The sequence below is a fragment of the Moschus berezovskii genome, chromosome 10 (genome assembly GCF_049115385.1).
Source record: "Moschus berezovskii isolate FMDL1 chromosome 10, NW_MosBer_1.0, whole genome shotgun sequence".
In the NCBI taxonomy this organism is placed as follows: Eukaryota; Metazoa; Chordata; class Mammalia; order Artiodactyla; family Moschidae; genus Moschus; species Moschus berezovskii.
In genome coordinates this window covers 99,054,059-99,079,616 of record NC_142469.1, presented here as the reverse complement: position 1 = coordinate 99,079,616, position 25,558 = coordinate 99,054,059, and the positions used below count along the sequence as shown (strand labels likewise).

The window sequence follows — 25,558 nt, the reverse complement described above, 5'->3', positions numbered from 1 at the left end:
TCAGGCCACCTTTGAAAGCTTGCCTTCTTTTTTACCACAACTTACGAGACAGAAAGAAATTAAGTACATACATTTACTTCCTCTTCTAATTAAGCTTCTATTCCTGAAATAATGACAATATTAGACCAAAATAGACTTAATTAGAGTAGATAATAGTGTCCACAAGATCTCAAAAGTAAGATTTTCTGGGTATGCTGTCAAGATGACAGTTGATGGCATGCTGCTGCTGCTGCTGCTGCTGCCAAGTCGCTTCAGTCGTGTCCGACTCTGTGCGACCCCATAGATGGCAGCCCACCAGGTTCCCCCGTCCCTGGGATTCTCCAGGCAAGAGTACTGGAGTGGGTTACCATTTCCTTCTCCAATACATGCTAAGTTGCTTCAGTCGTGTCTGACTCTGTGCGACCCCGTGGACAGCAGCCCACCAGGCTCCTCTGTACACGGGATTCTCCAGGGAAGAGTACTCGAGTGGGTTTCCGTTTCCTTCTCCCAGTTGATGGCCTAGGAAAATAGAAATAATAATTTTCTCCGGTCTCCTCATGTGTCTCAGAACAATGCAAACCTTGGGACAGCTGGGTAATGCGTAAAAGAAAGTGAATGAAGCCAGCAGGTTAAAACAAGGAGGAAACAAGCGACAAAAAAGTGCATGGCTGTGCTCAGTCGCGTCTGACTCTTTTGTGACTCTGAGGGCTGTAGCCACCAGGCTCCTCTGTCTGTGGGATTTCCCGGGCAAGAACACGAGTGGGTTGTTATTCCTTTCCCCAGGGGATCTTCCCCACCCACGGACTGAAACCGCATCCCTTGAATCTCCTGAATTAGCAGGCAGATTCCTCACCCCTGAGCCACCTGGGAAGCCAAAAGATATTTAAAAATGGGATAATAGTATATAAATAGTGAGGATTCAGGAAATTAAGTCATCAGCATATGAAGAATATAATGACTGACTTTTTCAAAAATCCTCAACTCTATTAAATTAAGCACTGGATTTTAGGGATGGAAACTGCTAGGAGGAATGTTTAAAACCAAGAGAAGTGGATAGATGTGCCCATTAGACTGTGGTTCTTTTAACGGCCAGTATAGATTGTCTCTGTCTTAAACTCAACTATCGGGAGCCACTACCCAGCCTGCATATTAATGAAGAACATGAATGCCTCTCTCAAATGTTCAGCTACAGTGTCTCCATAAAAAAATCAATACTCTCCCACACCTCATGAATACAGACTAGAGCCTGCTCCCAGCAGCGTTTGCTGACATTAATTATCTTGAGAAGGGGGAACGTACCCACCTCTCTGTTCACTCTCCCCTGCTATACCTCCTTGCACACCCAAACTCGTGTTGTCACTCTTTCCCATTATTTTTAATGGATCCTGATTCAAAGCGTGTGTGGGCTGTGCAGTTACCGCTTGGCTGAGCTGTACAATATTCTTTCTGTTGTCTGAGAGACACTGAATCCAAAAGGCACCCCAAGGACAAGGAAGGGTTCCTGCGCCACGCTGCACCACACCGACCCTGTCTTCACAGGCCCGTCTCTTCCTCTCTGCCTCTCTGACCCAGTGCATTCTCATGTGCTTTTCTCAATAGAATATTCATCTGTTCACCTTTAGGGGTGCACTTGCTCTCCTACTCCTCCCAAAGCTGAGAGTGCTGCACGCATCACCTCTACAAAGTGAACTGATCAAAGGAACCGATTATATTATTATTTCGCAATCCCTTTTCCCCTACTGGTCTCACTCTCCCTTTCTTCCCAAACTCACAGACACATGCTGCAAGACTCCAGACTCTAGAATCCCTCACGCCATCCATCTCAAAAGACGCCTGGTCTTCCTTAGCCTATTTCATTTAACTGCAGCTTTAACAAATAATAATAATAATGTCTGGCACTTCTTAATTGCTAAGGAATGATGTCAACAGTATAGGGAAAAGCTTTAACTGAGGTAGAGTTAATTCAGCAAACTCTTGCCAAGTGGCTGTTATATACTTGGCACTGCGCTAGATGCAAGATTCAGGGATGCGGTTCCCACCCCCTCCTGGAAATCCTATTGTCCTGAAAAAGAGGCCATTCATAAACACACACATAAAATAAAATCAAAGCCAGCATGTTCTTATTTTCTGGTAGGAATGAAAAACCAGGAGTGAAAGTGGAGGAAACAAGTTTCATTACTGCAGCTTTTAAATCAACATGATTTTATTTCTACCATAAAATACTCACTGTACCATGACTTTTTCAGTATTTTTTAGAGAAGAAAATATAAAGCTAAAAACCCACTGAGTCTCTTAACATTAAAGAAACTTAGATACTAAATAGCCCTGGCCCTTTATTTATTAGATGGAAAAATTGAGATTCAAGGAGTTTGTGCCCTATGGTCACAGAGGGCATTCCAAGCAAAATCACATCAAGGAGCCAGGGCTTCTCACTCTCTGGCCATGAACTTTCACCTCTATGCTCTTCAACATTCATTTTGAATCTCTGGCCTTTTCCCACTCCTCATTTTGCCAGCTCTCTGCTGCTATCCACAAGTATATGCCCCCAACATTGAATTCACCTCTGTGAGCAAAGTTGAAACATTTAAGAGCTTGGAGGGAACCCAAATAATAACTTCCTTCAACTCTCCCATTTTATAAGGCAGAAAAGTTGAGCGTAAAAGGACCCAAGATTTTCCTAAAGGCATAGGACAAGGGAGGGTAACCCCAAGACCAGAACCCAGGTCTTCTGAGCCCATTCCAAGACTCACCCCGCCACAGGTCCCTCCTGCTCTCGGCTGTCCCTTCCCATTTTCACTCGCTCCTGCCTATCCTGGTCATCCCTGTTGGGAAATAAACCTTTGAATATTCATCTCTGGCCATCTTCTCCTCCATCTCGAATTTCCAGGGGCTCCAAGAATATCACAGTATAACTAAACTAGGCTTTCTCCTCCTGGAGCAATTTATATGCTAGACAGAGATAGGGGTGAGGATTAATAGCTTACATTCACCTTCCCGACTAACCGTACAAAGAAAAATAATCCATTTCATTTTATCAACATGGAAAAAGCAGAGACCATGACTGACTTGACACCAACAAAATGAAGTGTGTGATGTCTCAAACTTTCTAAAATGGGCGTGGAAGATTATTTGTAAAAATACATAGAGACTATGGGAGTGTTTTTTGCAAATCTCTCCCTAAGCTCATACAGAAAGAATTGCATCCTTGCTATCTTTTCTGTAAATAGCCAAGCCTATTCTCAAAATACTTTCTGGTTCATTCAAGCATAGGAGACCTAAGGACTCACTGCTTTGGTCCAACCCCATCCTTCATGTCTACCCCTTCCTGCCTTTTTTTTTTCCCTTACTCTGATCATCATGCCCACCTCACCCACAGCATAGGTGGACAAAAGGTTTTATTCTCTCAGCTATTCTGCACACGTTGCTGAATCCCACTGAGGCAGAAAAGAATAAGTGGGTCAAATTGCTTTGTGTTGCCTACATAAATGGAGCCTTTATCAGGCAAACAAGAGGCTCCCAGGGAAAAAGCACAGAAGGTTGATGTAGGTGAGAAAAGGTGCCATGCAAACAGACCTAGAAATAAACAAAAGAGCTTCGAAGAAACAAGAAAGATAACAAAAGCAAAAATAATGCTGAAGGGCTTGTGACCTGCCAACAGACAGACAAGACAGAGAAGGATAATAAGTAATGAACAAGGAAGATGATGAGTCAGTTGGTGAAGGTTGAGTGAATATCTGTGTTCAAGAGAAAGGGACGTTCTTCTTGCTACTAAGATAGGATCCTAAAAGTAAGGTTCAGTGGATTTAGAATCCCAAGGAGGGAACTGAGGGAGATTAGGAGAAGTCTTGGGTTCTACTCCTGGCTCTCTGCGACCTCACTCCGTGTCCCTGACAATTTATACCAATTCTTGGAATGTTGTTTTTCTTCTTTAAAAGAAGAACTAGGCTAGATTTCCAAGAACCTTGATCATCCTAAAATTCAATGAATTAGTGAGTCTCTGCACCGACTCTGTGGACATGAGTTTGAGTGAACTCCGGGAGTTGGTGATGGACAGGGAGGCCTGGCGTGCTGTGATTCATGGGGTCGCGCAGAGTCGGACACGACTGAGCGACTGAACTGAACTGAACTGAACTGAATGTGAAGCAAATGTCTGTTCTTCATTGAACAGAAAGAAGCATGATTGCATGGGAAGAGCATAGGCTCGGTAGTCAAGGCCATCTGGGTTCATATCTTCACTGTGAACCTTGTTTATCACCTTTATGACCCTGGACAATTTGTGTCATATTTTTGAGCCTCAGTCCCTTCTTCTGCAAAATAAAGAGAATATCATATGTCTCAAAAGGTTGTTTGATTAAATTTGAAGATTAAATCTTCAAAAATTTTAAGTGCCCATTCCTTCCCTTTTAAGGAAGCAGACACCTTGTGTTGTAACCCAGTCCCTGGGACAAGGGTAGCCTACCAGCAAACTGAAGCTCAGTAAGGCAGATTATACTCAGAAAAGGCTAACACAGAATGGAAATGTTCCCTGTCACAATTCTCCAGACATGTATTGAGGCTTTTGTTCTGATTCTGTTAATCTAGATTTACAACACTGAGAAAATAACTTTGTTTTATTTCAGATAACACTGACTATGTCCGTGTGTGTGAAAGTGTGTATGTGATGGCTATATGTGTGTGTGAGAATGTGAGTTGTTTTAGGCAGACCCGCAAAGTTATGATGCGTTCTTGGCCCCCAATACTATTTGAAAAATTTTTTATTGAATTTCTCAAGTCCTATGTTGACTCAGTAATGTAGTTTTTAAGCCTTTGACTTTGGTTGAGTTTGGGAGCATTTATGGCCCTATCATATATAACATAAACATCAATCTACTTTCTATTTCTTTGCAAATTCAATTATTTCTAATTACATAAAGGCATCATTGATCAAGTAAGCATAAAAACCAATACAGAAGAGTTTAATCTAGTAAATAAGCTTGTAGACTTCAAGGCATAATTGAATGTTATAATATTTAATACAAGGAGACATCTTTGTTGTTGATAACTGGCCCAAAGTTAAAGGAAAATGTCTAAACCCCATCGCGTTATATATTGATTGGTTCAAATTGAAAATATTTGGATTCCATTTTCATTTCCTTCTCCTCTCTCTTTGCCACTCTCTGCAGACTTGGAAATGGGTTTTAGGCCCCATGGTCTTGTATGCGTGTGAAAGAATAATTAGGTTCTGGCGATTTCAACAAGAAGTTATCATTACCAAGGTATGCATGTAGGTTTATGTGTGAATAAAAACCTGAGTGTAGATGAAAATTTTTTATTGGCCCAAGTTTTTAATTTGCCATTTTTATTGCAGAACCGTCTGTAATTTAGAGGCTCATCTTCTGTTCTAATAATTGCTTGTATCCTGTGCATCTTTTAGTGAGACTAATTTTACTGAAGACAGGGATCAGGGCTCCCGACTGGTACACAGAAATCTGATAAAGGTTATGCTACAGCCCTGGAGTTATCTGTATTTCCCTTTATTTTGGTGTCCTCTAGGGGAAAAGGCAGGAGGGCTGAACATGCTTTACATGGATCACAGTGCCTTAGTGTATAATCGCTTCCTCCACATAAAAACATGGGCATTGCAAACACAAAAATAACATACATATATTTTCAAGTACACACACTCACATTTGGAACTGTTGAACGGAAGATGGGGGAACAGTTGCCCTCAGGTTTAGATGGAGAAAGGGCACTGGGGTGGGGGAGTTCAAAATGGAGAGGAAGGGGCCCTGCCCTAGTGAATGAAGGCAAGAAGGTAGTATTTTCCAGTCTTGACATATCTCATCACTGCTCTCCAATTTTTACCTTGACCTGGAGGAAGGTCTCAGCAGATAGAGCAAAAATACATGCCCAAGCAGTAAAAGTGAAAGTGTGAAAGTGTTAGTCGCTCAGTCATGTCTGACTCTGAGACACCATGGACTATACCCCGCCAGACTCCTCTGTCTACAGAATTCTCCAGGTAAGAATGGAAGGCTTGCCATTTCCTTCTCCACCCCAGGGATGGAACTTGGGTCTCTTACATTACCAGCAGGTTCTTTACCATCTGAGCCACCAGGAAAGCCCAGGCAATAATAGTAGTATAATAATAACTCTGCTTTTGATTAATAAGAGTAGACTCCTGTGTCATTCTGCAACATACTGTGTTGTTTTACTTTCTTCACAGCATGTGTCATCTCCAAATACATTTCTTAAATATGTTATTATCTGCAATAAAATAAAATCTTCTCTACCCCAGCTAAGATATATGCTACTTGAGAGTGAGGACTTTTTTGGCTTCATGTTCTGTACTATATCCCCAGTCCTAGAACAAGTCTGGAATAGAATATACACTCAAAAAACATTTGTTGACTAAATGAATGAATAAAGAAAAAAAATGAACATGTGCCTGGGAGACTGAAAATTTACCCCAAACTCTCCCCTCAGATGTTTTAATGTCTTAGAAGAAATTCTCTGCTAACCAAACCCATGCAACTTTGCTAATACAATATTAACAGAATACTCTATCTCTTTAACTGTCTTCATGAAAGCAGATGCACAGAAATTGCTTCATATTTCTGTTTTAAGCTGCTTATACGTTGCTGTTTTTAAGTTAAGCACCAAAGAATATCAAGCTGTATCAAAAGCCAGACCGTAAAACTTCTGGAAATCTACTCAAGCTGTTACTAGGGAGACCATTTAACAGCTGAATCAGAACGAGATCAGTAGGGAGAGGAGAAACTAATGATTAAAATGCTGTGAAATTCTCTTTTGAATGGAAAAATACTGTCACAGGATCCAGACACTAGATTTTGCTCCCATATAACTCCTGTCACAAAAGAAGACATGGGAGCCTGGAAAAAAGAGGTATGTCTAAGGAGGAAAATTAATTCTTTGTCTCTGATAAGTAGCAAGTTATAGGGCACTTTAGAAGGCAATAGACTTTGCATCATGCTCTCTTACATCTAAAACTCAGAGCCTAAGTAGGAGATTGGACAAGGTTTGAATAACACCAAACCAAAGCAACAAAGCATTTCAGAGTTTGAAGATTGTTTCATACTTAGAATGAAACATCCTTAGTTCACAAAGGATGAAGAAAAGTTACACGTTATTGAAAATGGTAACAAACTAGACTTACATTTTAAAACAACATGAAGTTAATTCTGTGGCTATTTCAATAATTTTAAGGCTAATTAAGTGCTATGGATGAAATGCTAGCTTATATTCTCTTGAAATTAACCGGCCTGAAATTAACTGTGCTACCGAAAACATGGTCACTGAGACAAAAAGTCATGTGCTAGACACCACTTTGTCCCTGATGCAGCCACACAAATTTCTGGCCTAGTCACTGAAGAAGATTAATGTCATTCTGGCTGAAGTTGCCAACTCAGACATGAAAGTTGTGGCAATGATCCTTGGAAACTCATAATTAATGGTCTATGTCAATTACACCTCAAAAGAGTTGATATAAAAATTGAAAAAGCTTTGATGGGATGAAGACCATTGTCTTATTATTTAACCTAAGTGAAAGAACCAATGACTCTCTTGCTGTGATTTAGGTGGTAAGCCATCCATCTGGAGTGCTAGAACTTTGCATGAAAAAGCGTGACTTTAAAATGGCACCAGGGCAGTATGTGTTGATCCAGTGCCCATCCATATCCACACTGGAGTGGCACCCCTTTACCCTCACCTCCGCTCCCCAGGAGGACTTCTTCAGTGTGCACATCCGGGCAGCTGGAGACTGGACAGAAGCTCTATGTAAGGCCTTTGGAGCAGAAGGACAGCCCCTGAAGGAGCCCTGGAGCCTGCCAAGGTGGGAGCCCATTTCTTTTTTATGTATGAGTTAGCATATTATGAAAAGCAAGGTCCTTTAGTGCATCAACATGCTGAGAGCTTCTGCAGTATCTTAATTCTAGATGGTAAATTTGAAACCATTTTTAAAATTTGAGTACAAACAAGTACATTTTTTAAAAAAATCAAATGATCAATAAAGGCAGGTCATGATCCAGGAACAGGAAACATTTTGCTTTCCCAGGTCTAAAACATCACTTTAGCCAATTAAAAGCAACTTGTGATGCCTAATGCAGCACTGTGCACTTTTTGCTGTCATAGTCTGTTGTTGGACAAGTCAATCCAAAACAACACCCTATTTAGAAAAGCCTCAGCATGCAACAGAAGTTTAGTATAGTCACCACGCCTTGGTTACTTTTAGTAATCAATGGCTTAAAATTGATTCCCACTCTTGCTACAGGATTACCCAATAAGAGCTCAAAGTCTATGTTTAGGGCTCCAGAAAAACAGGGACACAGTCAAAAACTGTTGGGATAAACATTGTGAAGAAATTTGAGAAAACCATAATTTTTCACTGCTTTGGGCACAGAAAGGATTTAATACAGCCCCAGGAATCTCTGAGACAAGCAGTGACTAAGGAGCCCAAGAGGAGAAGCAAAGCCTCGTGAAGAGGAAGAAAACTCAAAACTTTTCCTCGAAACTCAGGAAAAAGAGAGAACAAGACCTCCTTTTAAAAAATTTCACATTAACAGATATACACTACTATATATAAAAAAGATAACAAGGGTCTGCTGTGTGGCACAGGGAACCACAGTCAGTACCTCGTAGTCACCCATGATGGAAAAGGATCTAGAAAACAATCGATATATGGCTCAGATGGCGCAGAATCTGCCTACAGTGAGGGAGACCAGGGTTCAATCCTTGGGTCGGCAAGATCCCCTGGAGGAGGAAATGGCACCCCACTCCTGTGTTCTTGCCTGGAGAATCCCATGGACAGAGGCGCCTGGCGGGCCACAGTCCGTGAGGTCGCAGAGTTGGACGTGACTCAGTCACTAACACGAACACACGTATGGGTCACGGAATCACTTTGCTGTACAATATAAGTCACCTATACGTCAATAAAGATAAATAAATGAAAAAGAGACTTTGCCTTCTGAGGTAAAGTGGAGGAATTGCTCGACATTGGTACTAGAGTTCTCAGCAATTTATATCTGCAACCCAAAGCCAAGGGCCTCAACATTTGACAACCTGGGTTCAAAGCCCAATTTTCCATGTGATCTTGGAGGATATACGTAACACCTGCCTCAGTTTCCTCCTCTGTAAGATGAAAATGATAATAGAACATAGGTTCTCTTTAGGATTAAATATGATAGTCAGTACACTGCTCTTTGCATAAAGCATCATAAAAAAAAGTTAGCTACTTTTGCTATTAGCAAAATAAGAAAGGTCATCTACCACAGAGGTAACAATGAACATGCTGATGGGAAAGGGAGGACAATGTAGACAAATAAAGCTCTCGGGTTCAGAGACAAGACCGAAGGTCGATGGGCAATGCTGACGAGAAGCAATAGGGACAGAGTGATGTGACTGCTGGAGAGGGAGCTTGTTTCTAAGATATGTTAGCAGAAGCTGTATCTACCTCAGACTGGAAGTACCTGAGTGAACTTGATAAACAAGAATTTGTGCAAAGGAAGCCAGTTCAACGCTGAGAGAAAGGGAGGTGTTTTGGTCCACAAAAAGAACCATCAGAGTGTCATGATGGCTAGATTCAGCTAGTTAAAGGCTGGAGAGGCAGGGAAGGGAAAAGACCTGGTTTGTGTTTCTCAGGAAAGTAAAAGGCCATGAGTTGTCAGAAGGCAGATCCCAGTGAGACAGGAGGAAAACTAGACCTGCCCCTTGATGGAGCATGGGGCTCTGCAATTTCACGTGGGAAAGTGATCGACAGTCAGGGATGTGAAAGGAAGGATCACTGTATTAGCAGGAAGATGGGATCTAATATTTCCTCCTGCGGCTCCAGCTTAGATTCTCAGTTTTATGTAGAAATGTGTTTATTGTGCATTTCTATGAATTATGACACAATTCTTCTTTGGCTTTAATTGTTTTCTTTTATCATCAGTGTCAAATAAATCCCAAATACAATGAAGTATAAAAATAACTCTAAGACGTTTTAATTGTGGACAGTTTCTGTTTTTCTCTCTCTCTCAATTCCCTTTATCTAATTATTTATAAAAGAATCTACCATGGGCTAGGATACAAATCCTTTCTGATTAAGGCCCTTTTATTTTTATTTTTCTAATTCCATACATCAATATGTAATAAAAGCCTTATTAATTAATATTAATTTGAGGAGAGTTAATTTGAATTATTAGGAGGTTTGGTATATGGAATATTTTAAAATAAACACAATTGAACTTTCATGAACACATAGTAAGCCCAAATGGGCCAACCCCGGGTGCCTTCAATAGACACTCCTTAGGGAATGCTTATGAATAACTTAAAAGCTTTTTAATTAGCATATCTTTGTTCATATGTAAATGTGTGCTTTTGGAATAGTTGAGGTTATTTAATACATTCTGTTGATTGAAATATTTTAAACATTCACAATCTATTCAACAAATTGTTATTGAACAATCCACACCTTGTAAGGTACTGGCTTGCAGTGGTGGGCAGACAGATACAGCCCCTCCCTCCTCAGAACTTAGTCTAGTGACCAAACAGATGCAAATCAAGTCATGCACACACACCAAATCCGCCTGCCAATGAAGGAGACGCAGGAGACTCGGGTTCAATCCCTGAGTCAGGAAGATCCCCTTCAGGAGGAAATGGCAACACACGTCACTATTCTTGCCTAGGAAATCCTATGGACAGAGGAGCCTGGAGAGCTACAGTCCATGGGGTCACAAAGAGTCAGACATGACTGACTCATAAGGAACAAAGACCCCACATGCTGCTTGGTGCTGCAAACACACACACACACACACACCACCCAAAATAGCTATAAAATTACACGAGTGGTGAGGACTGCAGAGGAGAGATCAGTTCAGTTCAGTCACTCTGTTATGTCCGATTATTTGCAATGCCATGGACTACAGCACACCAGGCTTCCCTGTCCATCAACAACCCCCGGAACTTGCTCAAACTCAGGCCCATCGAGTCGGTGATGCATCCAACCATCTCACACTCTGTCATGCACTTCTCCTCCTGCCTTCAATTTTTCCCAGCATCAGCATGTTTTCTAATGCATCAGTCATTCGCATCAGGTGGGCAAACTAGTGGAGCTTCAGCTTTAGCATCAGTTCTTCCAAAAAATATTCAGGACTGATTTCCTTTAGGATGCACTGATTTGATCTCCTAGGAGTCCAAGGGATTCTCAAGAATCTTCTCCAACACCACAGTTCAAATGCACCAATTCTTCAGCCCTCAGCTTTCTTTATGGTCCAACTCTCACATCCATACACGAGTACTGGAAAAGCCATAGTGTTGATTAGACAGACCTTTGTTGGCAAAGTGATGCCTCTGCTTTTTAATATGCTGTCTAGATTGGTCATAGCTTTTCTTGTAAGGAGCAAGTGTCTTTTAATTTCATGGCTGCAGTCACCATCTGCAGTGATTTTGGAGTCTAAGAAAATTAAAATCTGTCACTGTTTCCATTGTTTCCCCATCTATTTGCCTTGAAGTGATGGGACCAAATGCCATGATCTTCATTTTTTGAATATTGAGTTTTAAGGCAGGTTTTTCACTCTTCTCTTTCACTTTCATCAAAAGGCTCTTTAATTCCTCTTCACTTTCTGCCATAAGGGTGGTGTCATCTGCATATCTGAGTTACTGATATTTCTCCCGGCAATCGTGATTCCAACTTGTGCTTCATCCAGCCCAACGTTTTGCATAATGTACTCTGCATATAAGTTAAATCAGCAGAGTGACAATATATAGTCTTAACAAACTCCTTTCCTGATCTGAAACCAGTCTGTTGTTCCATGTCCAGTTCTAACTGTTGCTTCTTGACCTGAATACAGATTTCTCAGGTCTGGTATTCCCATCTCTTGAAGAATTTTCCACAGTTTGCAGTGATCCACAGTCAAAAGCTTTAGCGTGTCAATAAAGCAGTAGTAGATGCTTTTCTGGAACTCTCTTACTTTTTCAATGATCCAACAGATGCTGGCAATTTGACCTCTGGTTCTTCTGCCTTTTCTAAATCCAGCTTGAACATCTGGAAGTTCATGGTTCACAGGCCTAGCCTGGAGAATTTTGAGCATTACTTTACTAGCATGTGAGATGAGTGCAACTGTGCGGTAGTTTGAACATTTTTTTGGCATTTCCTTTCTTTGGGATTGCAATGAAAACTGACCTTTTCCTAGTCCTGTGGCCACTGCTAAGTTTTCCAAATTTGCTGGCATACTGAGTGCAGCACTTTCACAGCATCATCTTTTAGGATTTGAAATAGCTCCACTGGAATTCCATCACCTCCACTAGCTTTGCTCATAGTGATGCTTTCTAAGGCCCACTTGACTTCACATTCCAAGATGTCTGGCTCACTAGGTGAGTGATCACACCATTGTGGTTATCTGGGTCATTAAGATCTTTTTTGTACAGTTCTGTGTATTTTTGCCACCTCTCCCTAATCTCTGCTGCTTCTGTTAGGTCCATACCATTTCTGTCCTTTATTGTGCCCATCTTTGCATGAACTGTTCCCTTGGTATCTCTAATTTTCTTGAAGAAATCTCTAGTCTTTCCCATTCTATTGTTTTCCTCTATTTCTTTGCATTGATCACTGAGGAAGTCTGTTTTATCTCTCCTTGATATTCTTCGCAACTCTGCATTCAGATGGATATATCTTTCCTTTTCTCCTTTGCCTTTCGCTTCTCTTCTTTTCTCGGCTATTTGTAAGGCCTCCTCAGACAGCCTCTTTGCCTTTTTGCATTTTTTCCTTGGGGACGGTTTTGATCATGGTGTCCTACACCATGTCATTTACCTCCATCCAGTTCTTCAGGCGCTCTATCAGATCTAATCCCTTGAATCTATCTGTCACTTCCACTGTAAAATTGTAAGGGATTTGATTTAGGTCATACCCTACTTTTTTCAATTTTGGTCTGAATTTGGCAATAAAGAGTTCATGACCTGAGCCACAGTCAGCTCCTGGTCTTGTTTTTGACGACTGTATAGAGCTTCTCCATCTTTGGCTGCAAAGGATATAATCAGTCTGATTTTGGTATTGACCATCTGGTGATGTCCATGTGTAGAATCATCTCTTGTATTGTTGGAAGAGGGAGTTTGCTATGACCAGTGCATTCTCTTGGCAAAACTCTGATAATCTTTGCCCTGCTTCATTCTGTACTCCAAGGCCAAACTTTCCTGTTACTCCAGGTATCTCTTGACTTCCTACTTTTGCATTCCAGTCCCCTGTGATGAAAAGGACATCTTTTTTGGGTGTTAGTTCTAGAAGGTCTTGTAGGTCATCATAGAACCAGGGGATAGATACATGGTGTTATAAATCATCTAAGACAGAATTTAACCTAGTCTCAGAAATCCATGAAGACTTTCCCAGGGAAATGATTACTGAGATATTATGGAAGGATAACTGTGAACTATATAAGAAGACAGAGGAGAACTTGGGGCAGAGTTTTCCAAGCAATTAGTTGGATTACCATGGGCAGAGGCCCCATGGCCAAAGAAGGTCCTGAGTTCTCTAAGAAACAAAAGAAAAATCAGTGTGGAGAACCGGTCATGAGAGATGAAGCAGAATCCCGGGGGTGGGGGGGGTCAGTCCACTTAGGACCCATTTTTGGGCTCAAAAATCACTGTGGATGCTGATTGCAGCCATGAAATTAAAAGACACTTACTCCTTGGAAGGAAAGTTATGACCAACCTAGATAGCATATTAAAAAGCAGAGACATTACTTTGCCAACAAAGGTCTGTCTAGTCAAGGCTATGGTTTTTTCATGTATGGATGTGACAGTTGGACTGTGAAGAAAGCTGATCGCCAAAGAACTGATGCTTTTGAACTGTGGTGCTGGAGAAGACTCTTGAGAGTCCCTTGGACTGCAGGGAGATCCAACCAGTCCATTCTAAAGGAGATCAGTCCTTGTGTTCGCTGGAAGGACTGATGCTAAAGCTGAAACTCCAATACTTTGACCACCTCATGCGACGAGTTGACTCACTAGAAAAGACTCTGATGCTGGGAGAGATTAGGGACAGGAGGAGAAGGGGACGACCAAGAATGAGATGGCTGGATGGCATCACCAACTCAATGGACATGAGTTTGAGTGAACTCTGGGAGTTGGTGATAGACAGGGAGGCCTGGCGTGCTGTGATTCATGGGGTCACAAAGAGTCAGACACGACTGAGCGACTGAACCGAACTGAACTGAACTGAAAGACAATTACGAGCTCCCCGATTGCTCAGATGGTAAAGAATCTGCCTGCAGTGCAAGAAATGTGGATTCGATCCCTGGATCAGGAAGATCCCCAGGAGAAGGGAATGGCTACCCATTCCAGTATTCTTCCCTGGAGAATCCCATGGACAGAAGAACCAGGTGGGTTACAGTCCATGGGGTCGCAAAGAGTTGGACACAACTGAGCAACCAAGCACACACAAAGACAATTATACTTATTCAATGAATATGCATTATTCTTATAAAGAAAAAATTTGCCTATGCAAAGACCACCTGCCTCTGGACTGATTATCACAGATTTTTAAGTTCGCATAATCTAAAATAATGAGTTTTAGAAATTCAACATAACTGACAAATTATTCCAAAATTATATTTATTCCAAATGAATAGCTTCCATTAGACTAAAATTATATAAACATACTAAGAAGTGGGATGGAATAAATAAAAACAGGGGGGAATTACATTAGCCAAAGGAGAGATAAGCCTTCTAAACCACCTTGATACTTCTGCTTTTTCCCCTGATGGCAGCTCGGGAAAGAAAAGGAAAAAGAAAAGGCACCTTTTATGAGTCTTCATGATGCAAAACCAGCTTCTAAGAACTGTAAGAAGAGCTGTGCTGTGAGGCTGGCCACCATATCTCTACACTCTATGTGTTCAAACAGGGCATTCTCGAGCACAGAGCTTTAGGATGGTTTAGGTTAGCACAGAGCTAACCTCCCCACACACTCATGCCAACACATCCTATTCAAAGCGCTGGTTAGGATGGTTTTTAAGAGTAGAGTGTTCTGAAAGTCAAACCGTGCACTTTGTGCTTGCAGGCTGGCTGTGGATGGGCCGTTCGGAGCTGCGCTGACTGATGTTTTTCACTATCCAGTGAGCATGTGCATTGCTGCGGGAATAGGGGTCACTCCCTTTGCAGCTCTTCTGAAATCTATCTGGTACCAATGTTGTGAGGCACAAACCCGGTGCAAGCTGAACAAGGTATGGAAAAAAATCATCAGCTCACCCTTCCATGAATTCAAAGGTTCAACATCCTTCTATCTATCATCTGCTGATTCCTGGGGAGGGTTTTAATTAACTATGAGGGATAAACTCAAGGATCCTTAACTATACTTATGTTCTTAAAAATCTCCATTCAGTATTACATTTATGAGAAGGGCTATGTCTAATCTTGTTAAAGATGACAAGACATAAATTTTATTGCTTCATTGCCGTTACAGGACATGTAATTGCTCATGTCAGTAAAATATGGACAGGCTGCAAACGGCTATGTGACTGGGCTGCAGTGAATAATATTAACAGGCAGGCTTTGACTCTTGAGCTTGTTGCTATGGTTTAAGAGTATGATTCAGTATCTTCATCTCGTGCGCTCAGAGTCTTAATTGAGAAGCAAAAATGCCACAGTTGGGATTCACTTGTCTGCTTGCTTGTTGTTGTCATCCAACTCCAAGTCTCTCTTTTGTCATTTCTCGAATGTTCTCAGACTAGCTTCCTCCATAGTTCCCTTCCTCCCTTTTTCCATCCCTTATCTGAACCCTCTTAGGGTTAGCAACAGACACTAGAGCAGCAAGAGAAAGGGATGTCAAGTTGAATGGTGTCAACTCCGGAGGATTGATGAACATGGTTCTGGTCCTTATCCTGCCACTACTCTGGTTGACACTTTGGCTGTAGTTTCCTCATTTATCCAAGGAAGATGCTTGATTAGGTCAGCGTGTCTCCATGTCTTCATATAATGGGGTCCACTGAAGAGAATTCTGTAGTCAAATGACTTCAGAAATGCTATGATAAATCCCCCTTTAGAAGAGTCATATCTTCTATTCGCCTATTAAATAAGTTCTGTAGAAAAGAACATCTTTCAGTTTTGTTTCACCCACCCTTCTCAAGCATATTTAGCCATGGACTTTTTCTTCACTTTCCATCTTTAAGAAATGGTGCTCTCACTCTGGAGAACAGTGTGGAAATTCCTTTAAAAACTGGAAACAGAACTGCCATATGACCCAGCAATCCCACTGCAGGGCAGACACACCAAGGAAACCAGAATTGAAAGAGACACGTGTACCCCAGCATTCACTGTAGCACTGTTTACAATAGCCAGGACATGGAAGCAACCTAGATGTCCAGCAGCAGATGAATGGATAAGAAAGCTGTGGTACATATACACAATGGACTATTACTCAGCCATTAAAAAGAATGCAATTGAATCAGTTCTAATGAGGTGGATGAAACTGGAGTCCATTATACAGAGTGAAGTAAGTCAGAAAGAAAAACACCAGTACAGTATATTAATGCATTTGTATGGAACTTAGAAAGATGGTAACAATGACCGTATATGTGAGACAGCAAAGAAGACACAGATGTAAAGAAGGAACTTTAGGACTCTGTGGGAGAAAGGGAGGGTGGGATGATTTGAGAGAATAGCATTGAAACATGTATATTATCATATGTGAAATAGATCGCCAGTCCAGGTTCGATGCATGAGACAGGGTGTTCAGGGCTGGTGCACTGGAATGACCCTGAGGGATGGGATGGGAAGGGAGGAGGGAAGGAGGGTGAGGATGGGGAACACGTGTACACCCGTGGCTGATTCATGTGAATGCATGGCAAAACCACCACAATATTGTAAAGTAATTAGCCTTCAGTTAAAATTAAAAAACAAAAAATAAAAAATGGCACTCTGAAGCACTGGGGCAAAGCCAGACTGGAAGATATCTAGAAGTGGCAATTTCTCAACTAAGAAGTTAGAGTAAAATAGCCTACCATTTCATGAGTTTCCAAGGGACAGGTGCTTGACAAATGCTTTCTCATTCTATTTTTATAATCGTCCCAGCAACCTTAGAAAGTAGGGAGCACAATCTCTGTTTTCCAAAGGACTCGGAAGCTTTGAAGAGACTACAGTCACTTTCCTGAAAACACACTAATGAAAGATAATACCAGCATTCAAACTCAGGTCTATCTGGCTCTCTGGTTTGACATAGGCTGCTGCTGCTGCTAAGTCACTTCAGTCGTGTCCGACTCTGTGTGACCCCATAGACGGAAGCCCACCAGGCTCCCCCGTCCCTGGGAGTCAGTACATAGTAAACATGACTGCCACCTGCTGTATTGTAGGAAGACTGTGGAATTCCTGGCCAGAGAATCTACCTCAGCTTGATTCCACCCTCACCAGAAGCATCAATGTATCAGTTCACCTCTCTGAGCTGTTTCCTGATCCACACAACAGAGAAATAAGATTCCATATCCAACCAGATAGTTTTAATAACAAATAAGACAAATAAATGATGTAGAAATATTTCATTGTAAACGTGTATAAAAAGAAAGTGAAAGTCACTCAGTCATGTCCAGCTCTTTGCGACCCCATGTACTGTAGCCCACCAGGCTCCTCTGTCCATGGAATTCTACAGGCAAGAATACTGGTGTGCATAGCAGTTCCCTTCTCTAGGGGATATTCCCAACCCAGGGATTGAATCCACATCTCCTGCACTGCAGGTGGATTCTTTACTGTTTGAGACACCAAGGAAGCCCAAGGATACTGGAGTGGGGTAGCCTACCTCTTCTCCAGCGGATCTTCCTGACCCAAGAATCAAACTGGGATCTCCTGCATTGTAGGCAGATTCTTTACCAGCTGAGCTACCAGGAAGACTGCAAATCGCCGAAGAATTGATGCTTTTGAACTGTGGTGCTGGAGAAGACTCTTGAGAGTCCCTTGGACTGCAAGGAGGTCCAACCAGTCCATTCTAAAGGAGATCAATCCTGGGTGTTCATTGGAAGGACTGATGCTAAAGCTGAAACTCCAATACTTTGGCCACCTCATGTGACGAGTTGACTCATTGGAAAAGAGTCTGATGCTGGGAGGGATTGGGGGTGGGAGGAGATGGGGACGACAGAGAATGAGATGGCTGGATGGCATCACCAACTCGATGGACATGAGTTTGAGTGAACTCCGGGAGTTGGTGATGGACAGGGAGGTCTGGCGTGCTGTGATTCATGGGGTCGCAAAGAGTCGGACACGACTGAGCGACTGAACTGAACTGATATCTGCCAGACATATAAAAAGATAACTAGTTCATTTCAGTCACTCAGTTGTGTCCAACTCATTGTGACCCCATGGACTGCAGCATGCCAGGCTTCCCTGTCCTTCACTATCTCCCAGAGTTTGCTCAAACTCGTTTCCATTGAATCAGTGATGCCACACAACCATCTTATCCTTTGTCATCCCCTTCTCCTCCTGCCTTCAATCTTTCCCAGCATTAAGGTCTTTTCCAACGAGTCAACTCTTCTCATCAGGTGGCCAAAGTATTGGAACTTCAGCTTCAGCATCAGTCCTTCCAATGAATATTCAGAGTTGATTTCCTTTAGGATTGACTGGTTTGATCTCCTTGCAGTCTAAGGGACTCTCAAGAGTCTTCTCTAAAATCACAGTTCAAAATCGTCAATTCTTTAGTACTCAGCCTTCTATATGGTCCAACTTTCACAGCCATACATGAAAGTGAAAGTCAGTCATGTCCGACTTTTTGCAATCCCTATGGAGAAGGAAATGGCAACCCACTCCAGTATTCTTGCCTGGAGAATCCCAGGGTCAGGGGAGCCTGGTGGGCTGCCGTCTATGGGGTCGCACAGAGTCGGACACGACTGAAGTGACTTAGCAGCAGCAGCAGCAGAGTCCATGGAATTCTCCAGGCCAGAATACTGGAGTGGGAAGCCTTTACCTTCTCCAGGGATCTTCCCAACCCAGGGATCAAACCCAGGTCTTCCGCATTGCAGGCGGATTCTTTACCAGCTGACAAGGGAAGCCCCATACATAACTACTGGAAAAAAACATAGCTTTGACTATGCAGAACTTTGTTGACAAAGTAATGTCTGTGCTTTTTAATATGTTGTCTAGGTTTGTCATTACTAGATTACTAGTACTACTGCTAATACTGATAGCCTAGATTCAACAATCTCTTACTTCTAGAAGGCAGGGAGTAACACATTTCCACATACTATCTCACATCATCTTTTTAAGGGACTTACACTTTTCTTCCATTTTACAGATGAGGAAATTATAATACCTCTTTCAGATGAGTAGTGTCCTCAGATTACCAATGAGAAAGTAGAAGCACAGAAAGCTAGTCAATAACAGGATGAGAGCTTGAATCCTGGTTCTTCTTAAGTGATTAACAAATCCCATCTTCTTTTCTTTATACCACAGTTAAGTTTAACTAAGTGTCTTGCTCTGTTTGAGCTGCTATAACAAAATGCCACATGTGGGGTGGCTTTAAGCAACAGAAATGTATTTCTCACAGTTCTGGAGGCTGGGAAGTCCAAAGTTAACACATTGACAGACTTGGTGCCTGTGGAGAACCCAATTCCTGGTTTATGAAAGGTTATCTTCTAGCTCTAACTTCCCACTGCAGAAGTGGGCAAGGGAGTTTCTTGGACACTGATGGGCACCAATGTCATTCAAGAGGGCTCCTCCCTCCTGACCTAATCACCTCCCAAAGTCCTCACCTCCAAATGGGGGTTCAGCATTTGAATTTGGGGGAGGGGTCACAAACACTCAATCTAGGGCATAAAGCAAGCAAAACAGATACTGTTTACACATGTGAACCCCACTGCAAAGCTCTGTTATTGTTTATGTTGATTTTTGTCTCTGAAAACTCTCTGCTCTTACTGTCTACCGAGTCCAACCAATTTATCCAGAAGGCTCACTGCTTCATTGTTCTCATGACACTAAAGGTCATATTATGCTTGTGCTATAGGCAAAGCTATGGTTTTCCCAATAGTTATGTATAATGTGAGAGTCGGACCATAAAGAAGGCTGGGTGCCAAAGAATTGATGCTTTTGAACTGTGGTGTTGCATAAGACTTTTGAGAGTTCCTTGGACTGCAAAGATATCAAACCAGTCAATCCTAAAGGGAATCAACTCTGAATATTGATTGGGAGGACTGACGCTGAAGCTGAAGTTCCAATACTTGGCCACCTGATGCAGAGCTGACTCATTAGAAAAGACCTTAATGCTGGGAAAGATTGAAGGCAGGAGGAGAAGGGGACTGCAGAGGATGAGATGGTTGGATGGCATCACCAAGTCAATGGACATGAGTTTGAGCAAGCTCTGGGAGATGGTGAAGGGCAGAGAGGCCTGTTGTGCTACAGTCCATGGAGCCGCAAAGAGTCAGACATGACTGAGCAACTGAACAGCAGCAACTCCATGCCAGGCCCTCTCATACTGACATGAAAAGCCTACCCCTCTCCTCATATCAGAATCACAATGCCAGACCCTTCTCTCAACAGCCAATACCCCTGTGCTCCCCTTTTATATCATTTATCTTTCTTTTTTGTATTAAGGTTCACAAATTACCTTCTTTCCCTTAACAGATTCTAAGTCCTTGAGTGTGTCTCCTCTGGATATCTTCCTAATTAGATATGTGTGTATATATGTATATATACACATATATATAAGCACATACACTATAAATTTTAAATAAACCAATAAGTAAACAAGTGTCTACATGCCTCCCAAAATTTAAAAATGGCTTCTTCACAATTTTCTAGGTTAAAATTCTAGGTTACTGAGAATAATTTTTTATTTAAACAAAATATTTAGTAACTTTATAATTAAAATAATGCATTCTGATTATTTCATCATAAATAGAAAAAATTCTAAGAATCCACAGAATCTTAAAGTCCTTATAGGATCCCACAAAATCTTAATACTGTCTCCTCTCTCACCATTCCATTATTATTCATGGGCTCTGTTTATGGGTTTTGTTTATGGGTTTTCTTAAGGCTGTTTCAGTGGGAAGGCAAAGGAATAATCATGAAACCATAAAACAGGGACTTTGATCTCTATTCCAAAAAATAGAAACCATGGAATTGGAAGTAAAACCCAATTGTTTCATGACTTACAGAAGTTGAGGGTAATACTGAGACAAGCCTCAGCTGAAAATCAGCGTAGAGGTTGTAGTATATGGGAGAAAAGAAGCTAAACGCAACCGAAGGGCTCAGCCTCTCAGTTTTGCACTTGACAGTACTTAGAGTGGAAAGTGACTTGTCCAAAGTCCCTACCTGGCTAGTCGCTGGGTCAGGATAGGAGATCATGCTTCTGATTTCAAAGCTCTTTTAGGAAAGAAGTGAGGTTTCATGCTACTGAAAGTTTAAGCTGAAAATAACACTTGAGATCTACTTCCTCAAAATCTGCATGCTTGAGAAAAGTTTAGGAAATTTCTCTGTTTTAAAGCAATGCTGTGTTTGTTTGAATACAGCTATCATTAGGCTTATGTAACTAATATTCATCAGGGCCACCCACATGCTTTGAGATATAAATACTACTCCTTCCACTAAACTGTCAGCTTCTCTATAATTTTTTGGGTGCAGCAGAGCAAAGCAGTGCATTCTTATCTAACTACGTCTTCACAATTATAGATCTGGGCCATAGTTTTCAGTGTTCTGTTCTGCAACAAGGAAAGGGGAAAAAACAGCATAGAGATGTAAAGCTGAAATTTTAAGCTTAAACAGTTAAAGGTGATTGGTGGGGATTTTCTTCTTTTTTGTGTAAAACACCGGTTGGCGTAAAAGCAGACTTTTTTACATACAAGCCTTATGTTGCAAGTCTATAGTCAAAAATTTGCACCAACACTATTTTAGTTGTGACCATTGCAAGCTGCATCTCTTTATCCTTCTCATCTGACACACTATTCCAGAACACTTCTAAGTAAAATGTGAGAGAATAGCCAATAGAACTCCTGTTTCTTCTTTGGTCATAGGTAGCACTTTTTGTTTGAAGCTGGCATTTTTCAAATTTCTTTTGAGCTATGTTTTTATTAAAAATAGTGGGGAGAACGGGCAGAGGAAGAGAGAGATGTGGTTAGGAGGAGACTTCCCAAGGAAGCAAAATAGCAATAAATATAACAATGCTCTGCTGTGAAGAAAATTGGTAAAAGTTGCAATATATTAAAGGAATATTTTCAACCCTACAGTAAGAGCCAACTTCACTTAGTTGGAAGCAGATGAGAATGCAGTGCTCCTTTAGGATGAGGGAATGAGGGAAGAGGGTGTAAGCGGCTAGAAAGTCTCTGTGATACAATATGGAGGAAGCTGAGGGTAAAAATGCCCCTTGGAAGTAGATGCCCCCCAACTCCTGCCCAACTGGGATGATTAATTCTACATCACACTCAATTTGTGAAAAGAGCTCTTAAAAAAAATCAGGACAGTTTGCTTGTACAAACTGTCAAAATGATGAATGGAATAGGTGTGCACAAACAGGGAGGGAAGGGCAAGTGCTGACATAAACGCATTGGCCTCACATTTGGTTCTCCTGGTATCACATCCGCACAGTCAGAACGGAGGGGATGGCCAACGGAAGGATGTGGTTCATTTTCTTAAGTGCGCATGTAATCTTCAGATGATAATAAAATAGATTCTAGAAAAACTGAGATAATCTAATCTCTTCATAAATTGTCTTCCTTCATCAGCTCAATAATACATAACCGTGATAATGGGTATTTATAGTGTGTCCCATGCAAAATGGCCTTTGGGTTCTTAACCTAACATAATAAACAGATAATTCAAATAAAAAGACAGCATGGGCCAGTGGGAACAAGGCAAAGAGGCCAAGAAAGGCAAAAATCCATACTCTCCTTAAATATATTAATAAAACAATGGAGGGCCTGCTCCCTTTTCTAATGAATGAAAAATACATTTAATTTAATCTGTTTAGCTTGAGAAATTGTTTAGTTTAACTTTCCCTCACCCTGGTGCTCTGGCTACTCCTGGAATTGATCATCTCTGAGAACCTCTGAGTGTGCTGATAAATTGAACCAGGGAGCACAAAGCCAGCTTGCATCTACAGGAGACATGCGTGCTTCTCATCTTTCACTAGGCGGCCTCAAGAGTCCAGTTCCCCAGAAGGCCTCTCCATTGCCCTGTGGGGAAGTGACCAGTATTAATATTTTTAATATCTTGGGTTCCCGTAAAAGATTCAAATAAAATACTCACTCAAAAATCTCCCTTCAAAAAAAAAAACAAAAACTCCCCTTTCAGAATAGATCAATGGTTGCCAAGGGAGTTGGGGGAGAGCTGGACAAGACTGGGATTTGAGAGGTTAGCAGATATAAACTATTACATATAGAATGGATAAGAAACAAGGTCCTACTGCATAGCATGGAAAATCAAATTCAACCATTATCCTTAGATAAACCATAATGGAAAAGAATCCGAAAAAGAATATATACATATGTGTGTGTTAATTGCTCTGTCATGTCCAATTCTTTGTGACCCCATGAACTGTAGCCTGTTAGGCTCCTCTGTCCATGGGATTCTCCGGGCAAGAATACTGGAATACTGGAGTGGGTTGCTATTTCCTTCTCCAGGGGGACATATATATATATGTATATATCTGAATCACTTTGCACTATACAGCAGAAATTAACACAACACTGTAAATCAATTACACTTCAATTTTTAAAAAAACAAATGTAAGTATGGCTTTAAAGAGAGGAAAGTACACTGTTCTGGGAACCCTTGAGATGAAACACATTGTCTTCATTTAGCTTAAAAACTCATTTCTGCTTAAAAATAAATTGGTTTAGCAATTTGAAAAAACCAAAAATCTCCCTTTATTCACCTTCCTTCCCAAACTAACCACCACCACCACTTGACTCTCCAGGTTCTCATCTGAAACAGTCGAGCACCTCTTATTCCATTCCTTTCCTGCACATTTGTGTACACATACACACCTACACGCATATGTTTATTTTTTATAGTATTACAATAGGGATATGGGGTTGGGGAAGGAAGGAGAGAGAGAAAGATACGCAATTTATGTTTTTGCTTTTCATTCTGACGTGGCCTGGAGCTCCTTCAAGTGTTAATGCCTATTTATTGATTTTATTTTATTTAGTGCCTTCAGTGAATTCTGTAGTATGACTGTCTCACAATTGATTTAGTCCTTCTAGTATTAATGAACATTATGGCTGTCTAATGAGTATTATTAACTATAATTAGAACAAACCTAGGCACAATGAAGTTCAGTCCCCATTCACAAGGCAAAGCAGCAGCATAGCCATGAAACAGTTAACAATAACAGCAATGGCTTTCAGAAAAATTCTTATGGGCTTCACTGTTGGCTCAGATGGTAAAGACTCTGTCTGCAGTGCGGGAGACCTGGGTCTGATCCCTGGGTCAGGAAGAGCCCCTGGAGAAGGGAATGATTACCCACTCCAGTATTCTTTCTTGGAAAATCCCATAGACAGAGGAGACTGGTGGGCTACAGTTCGTGAGGTCACAGAGTCGGACACAGCTGAGCAACTAACACTTTCACTTTCAAGGGCTAACATGATTAACAAAGGCTGGTCTTAGTCTTATAATGGATAATGGGAAAAACAGTCTTATAATTTTACTTCTTTAAAACTTGATGTGGAAGCCACGTTAGGGAAGCTTCTCGATAAGAACTAGTTGCTTCAAAATCTGTTTGCTCTTGTCTTCATCCAGGATGACCTTGGCAAAAGAAATCACAAAATAAAGACCAGGACAATAATAGTTACCGTTTATTGATGAGGTATTATGTTTTCTATATATCGGTCTCAGTCTTTAGCTTTTCAGAGACAATAGTTCTCTTTTTGGAAAACAGTCATGAGTCCCTCCATGGAAAGTCTCCATTACCCTTCTCGTTTGGAGCTTCTACCAGTTCTGTTAATGTTTCATGAAGTGTGGAATGTTAGCTCAGATTACTGTAACAAAATACCAAGGCTAAGTGGCTTAAAACAACAAACATTTCTCATAGGTCTGGAGGCTGGGAGCCTGAAATCAAAGTCCAGGATGATGGAGTTCTTGGAGGACTCTCCCTGGCTTGCAGATCTTACTGTGTCCTCACATGACAGAGAGAGGGAGCTCAGGTCTCTTCCTCTTCCTATAAGGGCACACATCCCATCACGGGGGCCCACCCATCTGACCTCATCTAAATCTAGCCACCTCTTAAGGGCCCCATCTCCAAATTATCACATTGGGTGTTAAGCTTTCAACACATGAATTTGGGAGAGAGACGTTCAGTCCACACCAGTGGGGAATATAGGGTGCTGCCCAGGAGGAGGCAAGTTGACAGTGCAATTCCACTGGCCTCCTGGGGAGGAGGTCAACCCAGCACCCTATAAATCACCTTACTGTGTGTTGAGCACATGGAGCCTGAGGCAGGTACCTTTCACTAGTGAATGGGTTCCTCTTTCAGAACTGCATAATTATGAGCACTGCTGAGGTTTTGAGACTGATGCTGGAGACAAAATTTGGTTTCACCTCCTATGGATGACCACCATCTTTATAATTCAGGAGTGACGCTGGGGACACAGACCCCTACGTAAGGCAGATGACCCCTTTGCTCTCTAACATCATCATGTGGTATTCATTCTGT

General features: G+C 41.5%; 1 protein-coding gene across 1 annotated transcript in view; it reads left to right on the top strand.

The window, feature by feature from the left end:
• Window positions 1–25,558, top strand: part of NOX3 (NADPH oxidase 3) — a 66,533-nt gene that overhangs the window by 19,766 nt on the left and 21,209 nt on the right. Inside the window, exons 8-10 of the mRNA XM_055433392.2 lie at window positions 5,142–5,234; window positions 7,554–7,807; window positions 14,996–15,158. Of these exons, the coding sequence (XP_055289367.1) occupies window positions 5,142–5,234; window positions 7,554–7,807; window positions 14,996–15,158 (510 nt within the window). The remainder of the gene's footprint in view (window positions 1–5,141; window positions 5,235–7,553; window positions 7,808–14,995; window positions 15,159–25,558) is intronic.